General features: G+C 64.6%; 1 protein-coding gene across 1 annotated transcript; it reads left to right on the forward strand.

Annotated features, from left to right (window-relative positions):
• Positions 1–5551: 5551 nt before the first annotated feature.
• On the forward strand, positions 5552–13758 carry LHX5 (LIM homeobox 5). Its single transcript, XM_045845648.1, has 5 exons — positions 5552–5724; positions 7786–8009; positions 8677–8954; positions 9639–9804; positions 13391–13758. The coding sequence occupies exons 1-5, from the start codon at positions 5552–5554 to the stop codon at positions 13756–13758; spliced, it is 1209 nt and encodes a 402-aa protein (XP_045701604.1).
• The last annotated feature ends 1107 nt before the right edge of the window (positions 13759–14865 follow it).

Below are 14865 nucleotides of genomic sequence, written 5' to 3' on the forward strand. Positions count from 1 at the left end.
CCACCAGGCCCTGACACCCGGCCTGTGGAAAGCTGACCACAGCCTCCTGGCCCCGGTTCATCCCCCAAAGCCACCTGACTCAGACTGTTGCCAGACCCCTGCCCACTGGTGCCTCCCGGGCCCCTGAATGTCCCCGCCCAGGTATTGGACTGAAGCTGAGTTCAGACTCAAAGTCCCCCTTCCCAGTGCTTGGAGGGGGGGGGGGGGGGCTGGGCAGGGGGGAAGCTTTGCCATTGCAGAATGGAAGGAAGGAAGGAAGGAAGGAAGGAAGGAAGGAAGGAAGGAAGGAAGGAAGGAAGGAAATGGAAGGACTCCCTGCCTTTTGGATGAAACGTTCCAGGTCGGGCCTGCCCAGCTAAGGAGGTCGTTAATTAAGCAGTAAGCAATTCAGCTGACAGGAAGGTCCTGCCTCCCGCACAGACGAGCTACAAACCAGGCAGTCCACAGCACAGCACCAGCGGACACCAGCCTCACTGCCCCTGCCTTCCCGCACCCAAGACCATGGGGTTCTGCCTGTGCCCTAGCCATCTTGGGGACCCACGCCCCGGACGCTCTCCCCGCCTGGAATGGGGACTGCCCCCAGCTGCGCCTCCACCCCCCACCATCACTTCCCCATCCCTGCTAGGATGCCTAGGCCTGCACCCTCGCGCCCCGCCGCGATCCGCCCGAGCCAGCCTGTGCGCGCGCGATCCAGAGTCCTCGAGCAAAGCCGGACAACCTAGGGCAGGGGCTGGGGACCGGCTCTCCGAGTCCAGATCATGCCCAAGGAGCCACTCTTTCCAGGCCTCGGGGCGGCAGCCTCCACGCCCGCTCCTACTCGGAGGCCGAGCCCTCGCGGTGGCGGGCAGGGCGCAGCAGCGCGGCGGGACGCTGAGTATGTGTGCGCGGCGCGGCCTATATTTACACCCCAAACAAAATAATTACACTTTTGTCGGAGGGAGAAAGCCAGTGATTAGGCGCGGGCTCTTTGCGGCAAAACAGTTTCTCAGTGGTACACCAGTGTAATTTTTCACGGCTGGCTGAAATCAAAGAGGGGAGGTAATGAATCCGGCGAGCAATTTAAATTTACAATTTGTAACGCCGCCGCCGCCGCCGCCGCCGCACAGACCCGGCCGAGAGCGCAGCTCAGAGGCGCTCGCTGCGTTTGTTTAATGTTAAAGCCGCGCTGGCTGTTGGGGGGTGGGGGGAGGGGCGGCTGAGTGTGTGTGTTTGGGGGGCGGGCAAAAATGATGGAAGGTCAGTATAGGACCTGCCGAGCTGCCCGAGATGCCGCGGGGAGCAGAGGACGAGGGGCACGCCTCCCAGGTTCCCCTTCCCACTCCCCCTCTCTCCGTGCGCGCCTTCCCTAAGAAAGGAGGCCGCTGGCGGGGGGGGGGGGGGTGCTTTCAAGAGGGGCGAAGAGAAACACTCTGGCAGCCCCGTAAAGCCCGGGGTTCTGCTCGGCTTCAGCATCCGCCGGCAAGGAGAGTTTCCGGCGAGGTGTAGGGAGATACAACCGCATCGTTCTTCAACCGGAGGGAAGGTCGGCTCCCAAGGCCTGCGAGTCCCCAGGCTGGCCTCTGCCCGGTGCCCCGAGATAGCTCGAGAAAGGCGCCCCCCAAACCCCAGCTCAGCACCCCGGGACACTCCTACTCCTCGCTGGGGGGGCGGGGGGGGGGGGGGGGGGGCTTGTGCCTCCTCGCCAGTAATTAATTACCGAACTCAAGGGGGAATATGCAAACCGCGCATTGCTAACTCTACAGGGCTTAAGTGATTGGAAACAGATTATTATCTTGTTTGTCTTTTGTCTGTTTTACTTATCCCGCCGCCGTCTGTCGAGTTGTAATGCTGATACTCTTTACTCTAGGAGGAAGATTTTTATATAGTAAATTCCATCAACATCTTGTATAAGTGACATTGTGTCTCCATGCATTACCCTGTTAAGACACAAGCAGTTTATTAGTTACATATAGGAGGGGATTTCGCTGCCTGGTCGCCATCTGTCAGCGCTGTGAGGGCGGGATAATTCCTCTAATAGTTGGTCTGCGGGTGTGTTTGGGATGCTGTGCGCCCCGGAAGGTAGGGGGCTGGTGAAGGCCAAGCAGCACCCCCCGCTCCCGCCCTGCAGCTGGGCTGGGGCGAAGGGTCATCTGGATTTGGGCCTGGGCAGTGCTGAGGACCCCAGGGTGGCTGGGGGCATGGACGCTGTGACCTGGACGAGCTAGATAAATTCGGAAGGCCAGACCGGGGCTTCTGGACGAGGAGCCCGCCCTCACCTCCGGCAATGGGACACTCAGCCCCGGTGACTGGCCCCCGATTCTGCTCCCATCCCGGCCTGGCACCGCAGCCGCCGGGCCCTGCCTGTGCACTGGCGGGCGGGTAAGCTCACGCAGGAGGTGAATGCGGGTGGGTTTGTCCGTGGCAGAGCCATGGGCCAGGCAGACAAAGCAGGGGCTGGGACGAACGGGCAGACCAGTTCTTCAGATGCTCAGCTGGGGGGGTGGGGGCAGCTGGGCCAAGGTGGGCTCAGTGTGCCCCGCCCAGAGGCCATCCGATGGGGGAACCTTCTGATGACTGTACGCGTTGTCCCTCCTGCACCCCAAAATCTGCACAGTGCCCGCCGCTGAGACTCGTGCATCGCAAGGACAGGGACTGGGCGCTGAGTATGGACGCCCAGCAGAAAGGCAGAGGGAGGGAAATAAAAACAGAGTGAAATCGAGAATGACGGGGGTGGAGAAGCAGAGGGAAGAGGAACCAGAAAGGGAACAGAGGCCGAACCTAAGAAGAAAGGAAAACAGATGTGAGAGAACTCAGGAGAGACAGGGAGACCCCAGCGAGACAAAGGCAGAGAGGAGACACAGGGCGGTTTGCCCCGCTGCCGCCGCCTGGGCGCCTCTCTCCCCCCCCCCCCTTCTTGCTTCCCTCAAGGACCCTCCATGCCCCAGGGGGCGGGTAGGGCCGGGCACAGCCAGCAACCGCAGTTTTCTGTGGAGCCCCTGGAGCTCTGCCAGTGGGGCCTGGGTGGCCGGGTGAGCCCCATTCTTCTTGCTCCTGCCCCAGCCTGGCTGGACACGGCGACACCGCCGTGCTGCGTGGAGACCTGTCCTTCCGCGAGCTGGAAGGTGGAGGAGCAGCGGCCTCAGGCAGAAGCTGCCCGAGCTGGGGACCCCTTTTCAGAGGCCTGGCTCGTGGGTCAATGCCCCAGCCGGTGCCCACATCTGTTAGTTCCCTGTCCCCAGCCAGATGACCTCCCCTAGAGCCTGGGGGACAACGCTAGACCTGGGGAGGAACAGGGAAAGATGTGAGGGTCTGTGCTTCCGCCACCTGCCCCAACAGAGGCACCCACGAGCCCTGCTCTCCTTTAAATCCACAAAGGCAAAGAACTGTTAGGAGCACGCAGGCACACACACAAATATTACCCTCCCCCCCCAAAAAAAAACCCTACAGGAGTCTTGTAAACAAAAATGCTGCTATCTGTGCAGGTCCCCACACGTGTGACACACAGGTGGCCCACCACCCAGAGCCACAGCGCTCCACACTTACAAACCCACCCAGTCACGGCCACACACGCTCACCTACACACAGACGCACCCATTCGGATGTTCAAAAAAGCCCCTTTCCACACGGGTATTAGCTCACACATCCACAAATAATCTCACGCAAACACAGTCGCACACACGAGCCCCCCTCCCATTCACGTGGCCACGAGTCAGCAGAGACGCAGCCCAACACAAACAGGCGTGCACAGACTAAAACACACAACCATTAGCAGAACCCACACAAGGGCCAACACACACACACACACACACACACACACACACACACCAGACCGTACTCACATGATGGATTCCTAGCCATAGACAGAGGCAAAAATGCACCTCTCAAAGACGCACGAACAAGGTCGGTAAACGCACCCGGACGCTCGCGCACAGCCCGTCTCTGTGCAAACACGCGCTCCCCTGGCTGCCGCCGGGGCCCTGGGCCTACCCTCCCTGGCCGCCCGCAGCCGGCTGCGGGGAGCAGGATGGAAAATCCCCGCCCACCTCCCGCTGCACCAGAGCGCCCAGTCTCGGGTCAGCCCCTTGGAAAAAGAGGCCTGACCCTCTCCCTCCGTCTCCCCACACCCACACCTACACCGCGCTCCACACGCACACCTGCGGGCACCCCCATACTCCCCCAGACCCTCGGCGCCCCGCGGGCCTATTCCTGCACCCTCTGAGAGCTCGAATTTGCACACCCATCTGGCCAAGCACAGTCCACTCAGTCACGTCCCCTGCCTCCGTGGTGCGGTGCCCGGGCCCGGCTTAGCGGGGATCTTACAAGTGCAGCAAGGAAAAGAGAGACGCGGTGAGGCCACCTCTGAGCTGGCTTCGGGAAAACTCGTGGGCCCCGTACACCCTCCCCCACACACACATCTCTTCCGGAGCCCCGTGGGCGACGCACTCAGACCTGAAATTCCAGGGTCCCGGACCAGGCCAGATAACAGCCCCCCCCCCGCGCACCCCCCACATTCCCACCCCCGCCGACGTGGACCTGGGCCTGTTTACCGGGAAAGATATGCAAGCCTAATGACCTCCATTCTCTCTCTCTCACTCTCTCTCTCTCTCTCTCCCCCCCTCCCCGCCCCCCAGGGCCTCCTGGGCCCTAGCCCCATGTATGACAAAAGAATCCGGCCCAGCTCCGGGAGCCCCTTGAACTGCTCTGTCGTGGCTCCAAGGCGCAGAGCCCCGCGACGCGCAAGGGAGAGGGACTCCGATCCGGGCGGGCTGGGCTGGGAAGACAGAAGGCGGGTGAAGAGCGCGCGGCGGCCATCCGGCAACTTCTGCAAGTTGCCGGGACGGCGAAGGGGGTGAGGGTCCCTCCCCCACTAGGCCCAGGAATCCTGGCCCCCAAATATTTGTGAGGGGAGAGAGAGAGAGAGAGAGGAAGAGAGAAGCAGTTTTCAGATCCCGCGGCCCCCGGCCCCGGCCCCCCACTGAAAGGTAAATACTCACTTCGCCTCCGAACCAGGTACAAGCTAATACTCAACAATACTGATGCCTTGTTTTTTTTGCTCTGTCCGGACCGCAACGCTGTAGCCAATTTAGATATGCTATAAATTTAAGAGGTTGCCATGGCCACCGCGCACCCATTGGCCGGCGGGCCCCCTACGTGCTGCGCCACGTCACCAAATCTGAATAAGGATGCGCGAATTAGGCGGCGGCCAGACAAAGATGAGGATCTGGACCGCTTGAAAGTGGGGGAAAGTGCCGGCGCCTCCGCCACCGGGGAAAGCCGCTCAGCAGCGCCGAGGCCAGCAGCCACCCGAGACACCTGGGGGAGCTCGTAACCAGCGCTGGGGCGCGCGGCCCGGGGCATGAGGCTGTGAACGCCACCACTCCCCACCGCAGCCCGGGCGGCCCGGCGCCAGGCCAGCCATCACCCAAGGACTTGACCCGCTGAGTCTTGGTCCGGACCGGACTCGCCCGGCGGCAGCCCAGAGGAGAGGCGGAGCGCAGCGGTGGGCCCGGGGCCCGAGGGCCGGGGGCCCAAAGGGAGGGCGAGGCGGCCCGAGCCGCCGGGGCGCGGGGCTATGATGGTGCACTGTGCCGGCTGCGAGCGGCCCATCCTCGACCGCTTTCTGCTGAACGTGCTGGACCGCGCGTGGCACATCAAATGCGTTCAGTGCTGCGAGTGCAAGACCAACCTCTCGGAGAAGTGCTTCTCGCGCGAGGGCAAGCTCTACTGCAAAAATGACTTCTTCAGGTAAGAGGCCGTGCAGCCTGTGCGCCCAGCCTGCGCGCGCTCCGTGGGGGCGCCGGGGAAGGGGAAACCACGAGACCCCCTCGCGGGCTCCTGGGCTCACCGGCTCAAACGGGGAGCGGGACAGCCCCCTGCTCTCCCCTGTCCTTGGTCAAGGAAAGAACCCGACCCCGGGCGGAGCAAAAGGGTAGCTGCTTCTCTGCCTCATGGCTGCTCCTCCAGGCCGGCACGGCTGGGAGGTGCAGCAGGGAAGGAAGACCCGACAAACTTGCTCCCCTCCGGCCTCTGCTCCTTCCCCCGCGGCTCCAGTTCCAGGGTGGAAGCTGCAAGCCCGTTTCGGAGAGAGGAAAGCTTTTTGCAAAGTTAGGGGTGGCTGGCGGCTTCTCCCCCCCAGGCAAGTACATTGGCCCGGGGGCTGCCCTTGTGGTAGTGCGAGCCGGGGTCTCAGATCCCTGCTGAACACACACAAACTTCCCAGCTGCAGAGAGGGCTCTGCGGGCACAGTGTCCTCTGAGGCGGAGGGGAGGGAAACCTTTACCTCCTCCTGCCCTCACCCAGCCCCTGAAATATTTTCTCCCATGTTGAAAAGTAGCAACGACATCCGAGCAGAGAATTAGGACCTCGGGGGTCTAGCCCTGGGCTGTGTCACCTCCTCCTGGCTGCCCACAGGAGGCAGGCCGGGGGTGTGATCCCTTCTCTGAGCCTCAGTTTCCCCGGGGTGGGAATTGCCGAAATGTGGCCCGGAGGCTGTGGGGATTTCGGCAGCTCAGCCCCCGCCGGCTCCCACCCAGCGCCGGAGAGCGGGCTTTGTGAGTGCAAATTCCGGCGCCCAGGGAAGGGGGGCGTGATGAACACCGCGGAGCGCGGCCGCCCGCCTGCCCCAGCCGCCCGGCGCTGGGGAATTTGAATAGGAGAAAATGTCAGCCGCGCCCCTACACGTGTAAACTCCCGGGCCGGGGGAACTGAGGTCCCTAATGTGGCGATGCTTGCAGAGCGCCTAATGATTTTTGATAAGGTACATATGGCCAATTACGCTCGCTGGATAAGGCCAAAAGTGACTTATGGCTTCTAATGCCCTCACTACATCAACGTCACCCAAATTCGCCCTGTTTAGAGACCTGGGTGTGGGAAGAGGTGGGGCCCCAAAGTCCTGGCCGCTCTCCCTCCCCCCACCCCTGGCCTGCCCCTCACCCCTACTAGTGCTCCTCTGCACCACCCACTCCGGAGGAGGCTGGCCTTCTCCCTGCACTCGAAGAGGGAAAAAGAGAAAAGGATGTAGACCAGGAACGTGGAGAAGGTGGGGGGCGGGGGGGATGTGAGCAGTCTGCGTGCTGGCCTTGCAGGTGTAGGTTGCCTTCTGGGCACATTCTCCCGCTGCCTGCCGGGGCCAGGGCTTTGGGGGAGGGCTGGAGCCGCGGTCTGGTCCTGGCTCCTCAGACTCCACTGTTCTGGGGCCCTGCTGCTCACAGGCTCCTGGCCAGCTCTGGTGTGTCCCAGCGTGGGGGCTGGGAGCTTCCAGTGTGGGTGGTGCTGGGAAGCAGCAGAAGGTCCCCTCCTTTCTGCTCAGGTGCAGGGCAGGAGAGGGGCTCCCCGCCCCGTCGCTAGAACCCGCCCGTTAGGCCGACGGGTCCTTGCTGGGCCCCAGCGGACTGGAAAGGACCCAGGAGGCAAAGCCAAGAAGTGGTCCACATCCTGCCTGGCTGGCGTAAAAAAGCCTCAGTGACCTGGAGAGGCCCGTTTGCCTTGAGCATCCCAGACGGTTGTGGGGGTGCGGGGAGCAGCTTGGAGCGCTCTGGGCCCTCTGCCTGGCCGAAGGCGGTGCCCAGTGCTCTGAGCCCAGTGGGGTGCAAACAAACCTGAAGGAGGCACACCGGTCCCAGTCCCAAGAAGGGCCCAGGAGGTTTGTCTCACTTGCGCTCCGCTAGGGAGCACCGGATTGGGGTCTCACTGGGCAAATGTGGAAGAGGAGACTTCTTGGAAGCTAGGGAGCGTGGGCAGCGGCGAGGGGCTGGGGAGGCCGGGCCCTCGCGCTGCCGCGGCTGACCGGCTGCGCCGTGTCCGCAGGCGCTTCGGCACTAAGTGCGCGGGCTGCGCGCAAGGCATCTCGCCCAGCGACCTGGTGCGCAAGGCCCGCAGCAAAGTCTTCCACCTCAACTGCTTCACCTGCATGGTGTGCAACAAGCAGCTGTCCACGGGCGAGGAGCTCTACGTCATCGACGAGAACAAGTTCGTGTGCAAGGAGGACTACCTGAGCTCGTCCAGCCTCAAGGAGGGGAGCCTCAACTCAGGTAGGGGGCTCCGCCCCTGCCGCCTGGCCCGGCCTGGCGCTCTCCTCTGTGCCCACCCCCAGCTCTCCACTCCCGGCCACCCGCCGGGCAGGCCTCGGGCGAGGCCGGAGCTGGGTGCTGGGGGGGGAGACGCGGCGTTCCCAGCCAGTCAGTCCCCAGGACGCCGGGACACCAGCTCCTTCCCTCCCCGCTGTCCCCAGCTCAGGAGCCTTTTTTTGCAAGTTGCCACCTTGTCCGATTGGAATCCGGGCGATTTCCTCGTGCTCCTTTTTGGAGCTCCTGGTCCTTTCTACCCGCTCTGGGAGGCCACTGACTGGAAGGAGAGAAGGAAAGGGAAGATCCCAGGCCCCGAGGGCATCTGCACCCTCCTTCCGGCCCCTCTCGGAGAAGGCCTGGCTCTTCCGAGGGCGTGCCTCTCCTTACCCAGGCGATCTGAGAAAAGTGCAGAGAAGGGTAGAGAAAGGCCCCTCCCGAGGCCCAGCCCGCCCGGAGGGAGGGAGGGGGCGGGCACCTGGCCCTGGGGGAGGGGCTGCGGCCTGGTTTGGGAGGGACCCCAGCTCAGCCCGCGGTGGCCGGGGCCAGCTAGAACCGGCTCCCCGGTCGGAGAGGCCTCGGGGCTCCCCGCCCGCTCACGCTGCTGTCCCCTTCCCGTTCCGTCCGCCTGTAGTGTCGTCCTGTACGGACCGCAGTTTGTCCCCGGACCTCCAGGACCCACTCCAGGACGACCCCAAGGAGACGGACAACTCCACGTCGTCGGACAAGGAGACGGCCAACAACGAGAACGAGGAGCAGAACTCGGGCACCAAGCGGCGCGGCCCGCGCACCACCATCAAGGCCAAGCAGCTGGAGACGCTCAAGGCCGCCTTCGCCGCCACACCCAAACCCACGCGCCACATCCGCGAGCAGCTGGCGCAGGAGACGGGTCTCAACATGCGTGTCATCCAGGTGCGGCCCAAGCCGGGGCACCCGGCCCCCTTGCCCAGCCCGCAGCGTCCCGGAGCTGGGAGGCTCGGAGGAGCGTCGCACCCCGCTCTGCGCCCGATTTCCATTCCGGTTGTAGGGGCAGATGTGCGCTGCAGGCCGGGGCCGGCTGGTCAGACTCTTTCTTAGCCAAAGTCTCCGGCCACTTCGCCTCTCGGGATCTCCCCGCGGCCGGTTCCAGGAGGGCTGTAAGCCGTGCTGGGGCAGGCCCCTCCCGTCCAATCACCTCCTTAGCAGAGGAGGAGGCGAAGTCCCTCACGTGCCTCCTCCCTGCCCCAGTGCTCGGGCCGACAGACAGACAAGCGGCTCTGGCCAGAGTCCGGCTGGGAAGCCGGGGGCCCAGTCCAGAGCCAGGCCGGGCAGGAGGCTTTTATAAAGCCGTCAGACCGCGGGCGGGTGAGGACCAGGAAGCTCAAGTCTTTATGAGTCGCCCCAAGGGTCCGCGAAATCCTTCACCCTTGGCTGGTTCACCGAGGCCCCTCTCCACCCCTCTGGCCTAATCCGGCCACCCCCCCCCCCAACCCCCACTCTCAGGACAGTCTTGGAGGAGGGAGGCGCTAGGACCCAGGGGGAGCAGCCCAGGCAGGGAGAGGACCCCCCCCCCACACACACACACAACGGAGCTCACAGCCCCCTCCTCCGTCCCAGGTGTGGTTCCAGAACCGGCGGTCCAAAGAGCGCAGGATGAAACAGCTGAGCGCCCTGGGCGCCCGGAGACACGCCTTCTTCCGGAGTCCGAGGCGCATGCGTCCGCTGGGTGGCCGCTTGGACGAGTCTGAAATGTTGGGGTCCACTCCGTACACCTACTATGGAGGTAAGGGGACCCGCGATGCTCTGCCCCACACCGAGGCCCTCGTCCTTTCTGGGGGCCGAGGGCGCAGAGCCGATGCCCAGCTCTGAGCTGCCCAGGAACCCCCTCCCTCCCTTCTCTCCACGCAGGACAATAACGGACACACCTTCACACACACACACACACACACACACACACTCTTCCTGGATGCAAAGTCAGAGACACCTGGGCAGTAACACACACCATCAGACAAGCAGCCACACACACCCACACGGGACACGTGGGCACCCTCCCTCGCGCACACACTCCAGCTCAGAGACCCCGGGGACACAAATCTAGGCACAGGATCACACGTGACCACCCACAGGGTCCCTCGACCCGAGATACACTGACTGACAAGTACACCCCGGGAGGTCCACTGGCTCGCGCACTCCCACCCGTCATTCCAAGTCCGCCACTCACAAGTCCACACGCACCCTGCCCCCACACCCACGGGACACGCAGCGGACCCGCGCCCTCGCCTGCAGCCGGGTGTGCTGGACACTGCGGGAACTCCGGCGCGGGGAGGGCAGTGCCGGCGGGAGGGGCGGAGGGATGAGGCACTGTACCCCTCCGCCCGCTCGCCGGCGACCAGGGCGTCGACTCAACTCGGGTTCTGCGGCTGCGGGGCCTGGGCACACGGCCTCTGGCGCCAGTGGCCCAGAGCCCCGCTCTGGGCGGGACTCCAGCCCCAAGCAGAGCAGCATGTAGTGGAGGCTGGGGGCTCGAGGATCGGGTCCACCCAGTTTATCCACTCCCTGCCTCGGGGGCTGCAGGGCCGGGCAGCAGGAGTTTGCGGAGAGCAATTCTGCCGTTGACGTCACCAGGCTCCGGCCCGGGTGAACTTTCATCTCGGCCAGCCCCTTCCCTTTCTCCACCCCGACCCCCTCCCCCTGTCCTTCTCCCCACCCCTTCATCTCCTCCCACTGGCTTGGCGGCGACCCGTCCCAGCGCCCCCACCAAGGGGTTTGCGGACTCCCTGTGCGCTGGGGCTTCTCAGCATTTGCTCACCGACCTCCACTTCCCAGGCGTGTGGGCTCGAGGCCCGCACCACCGTCTGTGTTTCCTGAGCCTCTGAATTTGGGGAGCCCCTCTACCAGAGGGGGGTCTCTGCTCTGAGTTGCCCAGCGCCATAGGCCTGCGGGGGTTGGAGGGGCTAGTAGCTCAGTGTGGGGAGAAGCGACTGCTCTTAGAAGAGTGAGGGCGAGGCCTCGCGCGCACGCGAGACGCACGAAAGTAGGTGCCGGCCTTGCTACATTCGCAGGGTTGCGAGGTTCGATTTTCGGGTCTGGCCACGGTCCCTAGAAATTGTGCGCAAAATGTGTGGCTGTGTTTTGGAGGGAGAGACCCTGTGATGTCAGGGCCCAGGGGGTGGGGCCGCAGATGCCCAGGGCAGCCCGGGCAGCGGACCGCCCTAGGGTCTCGGCTCTGGGGTCCTCTCCACCGGACTTTGTCTCCTTCCGCACAAAATCGCCCGAGGTGACGGGGCGGTGCCCTTCGGACATTTTCTCCCCGCCCGGATCCTTAACCGAGGCTTCCCCGGGACACGGAGCCCCCTCCCGTCCTGCCGCCGCCGCCGCCTTTAACCGGGCGTCCGCTGGCTGGGGTTGGGACCTGGACGCGCGGGGGCCCCCTCTCCCCCCGGACTGGGGGGGAGGGGCAGGCCCCCCAACCGCGGTGAGGCAGCCCCGCCTAATCCGCGCTGGGACATCCCGGCGGCGGCGGCGGCGGCGGCCGGCAGCGGGCGAGAAAGGGGCCGGGCGGCGGGCCGGCGGCTCCCCGTGGGAGCGCGGACAAAGCCCCAGCTGCGGCTTTTGTGCCCTTTTCAGACGGCGTTTGTTCCAATTACCTCCGGCCCGGCCGCCATATGGGCGGAGGCGGCGCGCTCCGCGCGGGGGCCGCGGTCCTCGCCGGCGGACCCGCTCGCTGCGGGCCCTGGCCGGCCCCCATCCCAGTCCCTCGGGGGCCCCGTATTCGCGCTTCCAACCTTGTGCTTCCGTTTCGCCGAGAATGGAAGGAGTGGTTCTTAAAAAGTAACTGGCGACCGTGTTTAGCTGTTGCCTAAATCATCTCCAAGCCTCCCCTCTGGACACCTCCGTTTGGACTGATTTCGGGGTGTGGAGAGGGGAGGGGAGGGGTGGCCGGGGGCGGCCGGGACTTGTCCGCGGACGGAGCCCCCAGGACGAAGCAGGGGTGGTGGGTTTGCCGAGGAGACTCCAGCCGCCCGGCGCGCTGGTTTTCCCGCCGTACAAAGCGGGTTATTGCCACCAGTGCGGGGCTACAAGGTGCTCCCTTCGCGGGGTCCCACACCCCAGTCCTTCAGGGGCTGACCTGGGGTGGGGAGGAGCGGGTTGTCCGCAAGGGCCCGGGGGTGTGTGGGCCTTGAGCGAAGGCCAGAGACCATTTGTTGAGGACGGGCAGGCTGGAGTCCGGGTCTCCTGAATTTGTGGGCAGAACACAATTTTGTGCGTGTTTCGGGAAAGAGGGCCCACATCTGTCCCCCAGATTCTCAGAAGAGCCCCGTGTTCCCAGATGCTTCAGACCTTGGGTGTCCCGGCCAGCCCACCGCGGAGTGAGACTGGAGGGCCCAGCCTTTCCCCGGGTGCCCCCACGGAACTCTGAACATGACCCAGAGAATGGCGGGTCCTCCTCCTCCTCCTGGTCTCCCCAGGCGCTGGGGCTCAGCTTTCTGGGTTCCAGGCGAGGTAACATGGGTGCAAACGGTCAGACAACCTGGACATTCTCCTGGGCGGCCGCAGGGCTGGGGCGCAGAGGGGGAGGGTCGGGGTGCGGAGCCCGCCCCTTCTCGCTGCTGCGGCGGATGCGGCGCGGCTCCCAGCCTGGCCGCGGCAGGGCCTCAACCGTGGGCGCTCCGGTCTCTGTCGCCCCCGCACCGCCCCCTCGCTCCTCTCCGCGTGTCTGGCCTTCTCTCGGACACGTCTCCCCGTCTCTGGGAGCATCTGTCTCTCCCGACCCTTGGTCTTGTGCTTGGGTCTCTCGCTGGGCTTCCCACATGTGCTCTGCGGGTTCCCAGTCTCTCCCGCGCCGGCCTCTGGGTCTCTTTCCTCGTCTTGCACCCCGTGGCTGTGACTCTGGGGCCTGGCGGCTCAGCCCCCTCCTCGGCCCCGTTCACTCTGCCCTCTCTGCCCTCTGCCGATCTCTCCCGTGGTTTCCGCTCCCCTCGCTCCCTGCGCATCTCCCACCAACTCTGAGACCCTGTCCCCGCGTCTCTCTCCACCTCCGGGAGCCCGGGGACTCCCCACCGCAGTCCGCATCCCTCCGGCTGTGTCTCCCACATTCGAGTCTCTCCCTTTTCCTCCGCTCTCACGGTCCCCCTCCAGATCCGGACCCCTGGGTCTGCGTCTCCCAGGCTTCCGCGGGGCCTCCCTCTCCGCGGGGCTCTAACCTCCAGTCGGTGTCTCCCTGTCCCCCCATTAACGCCCTCTGCGGGCGGCCCCAACCAGGCTCGCCCACCTCCAGCCGCGTCTCCCGGGTCCCGGTTCCCCGAGGTTCTCACTGCGCCCCGCATCTCTCACGCTCTCCCTGTCTCCTCCCTCCCCCCCTCCCGCAGACTACCAAGGCGACTACTACGCGCCAGGAAGCAACTATGACTTCTTTGCACACGGCCCGCCGTCACAGGCGCAGTCCCCGGCTGACTCGAGCTTCTTGGCCGCCTCCGGGCCCGGCTCGACGCCGCTGGGTGCCCTGGAGCCGCCGCTGGCGGGGCCGCACGCGGCCGACAACCCCAGGTTCACCGACATGATCTCGCACCCGGACACGCCGAGCCCGGAGCCGGGCCTGCCGGGTGCGCTGCACCCCCTGCCGGGCGAGGTGTTCAGCGGGGGACCCAGCCCGCCTTTCCCCATGAGCGGCGCCAGCGGCTACAGCGGACCCCTGTCGCACCCCAACCCCGAGCTCAACGAGGCCGCCGTGTGGTAAGGCCACCGGCCCGGGCCTCGCCCCCCGGGACGCAGCCTCCCCACACCAGAACGCCCGCCCATGGCGGCCTGGAGCCCCCTCAGGGGTTCTCTCTCGGTCCACGCGCAACCCGCAGCCGCTCCTCGGCTGCGCAACGCCGCGGGGGCGACCCCCACCGCCACCCCGCGGGCTCTCCGGGACTCCCGTCCCTGCGCCAGCGCTCTCCTGGCAGCCGCGAGCCATTCCTTGGGACCAAAGTCCATCCTGCAGAGGGTCGAGAGATCTCAAGCACGCTCCAGACTTCCCGCGACCCCCCACCCGCCACCTCTTTGGACCAAGAGAGGGTCGAGGCCAAGGGGCGGGGTCGCATTCCGCGCACCTCCCCCCCCCGCGCGCCCCCGCCCTCGCCATCCGACTGGCATTGTTGGCATCTTATTTCTCACTCTGCTTTCCCCTCGTGTTTCAAACGAGACGGTAAGGAAAGAGATTGGAGGGAGAGAGGAAAGGGAGCGAAATGAGGGAACGAGGAGAGATGGAGAGAGCGCCAGGCGGAGAACATGGAGAGAGTGACCGAGCCACACGCCGGAACGCGGGTGTCGCGGGGAAGAAGGCCCATCCACCTGCGCGTTGGCGCCCCCTGGTGGCCACTCTCCGGGCTCAAGGTCAGCTTTTCCAGGAAGGGGGGACAGTCCGAACGTTGCCAGCCCGCTCTGGGCCAGACCAGCCCCTCCTTCATTCCATTGACATTTTTGGGGGGCCCGGGGGTCCGGGCCAGACCCGAGTACTCACCCATCCTGCTCTGCCCCCCGGGGCAAGGCGCCAAGATTTCTGGGCCCTGGCCCACAGACCCCGGGCCTGGAGGCTGGGTCGTCAGGATGTACAGTATTATACTTTTTTGGAAGTTGGACGCTTCTAGTTTCCTTATTTTGTATAAAGAAGAAACAAATAAAGTATGTTTTTGTGTTTACTGTTTATTTATTGTACTCTAGTTATCTGGGGCTGGACATTTTTATATTTTTAAGAGGAGGGTGGGCAGAGCAAGGGAGGGGAAGCAGAAAGAGGTTTACCTAAAAAAAATCACAAAAAAACCCACAAAAAATCAACTTTTCTAAAAAGAAAGATTAATAA

This window comes from Phyllostomus hastatus, unplaced genomic scaffold (assembly GCF_019186645.2).
Source record: "Phyllostomus hastatus isolate PE091 unplaced genomic scaffold, TTU_PhHast_1.1 phas_contig_1162, whole genome shotgun sequence".
Taxonomy (NCBI): Eukaryota; Metazoa; Chordata; class Mammalia; order Chiroptera; family Phyllostomidae; genus Phyllostomus; species Phyllostomus hastatus.

Coding starts and splice junctions, on each gene's coding strand:
- LHX5 (XM_045845648.1), top strand. CDS start 5,552: ATGATGGTGCACTGTGCCGGCTGCGAGCGGCCCATCCTCGACCGCTTT. Junction 5,725..7,785: donor TGCAAAAATGACTTCTTCAG/GTAAGAGGCCGT, acceptor CCGTGTCCGCAG/GCGCTTCGGCACTAAGTGCG. Junction 8,955..9,638: donor TCAACATGCGTGTCATCCAG/GTGCGGCCCAAG, acceptor CCTCCGTCCCAG/GTGTGGTTCCAGAACCGGCG.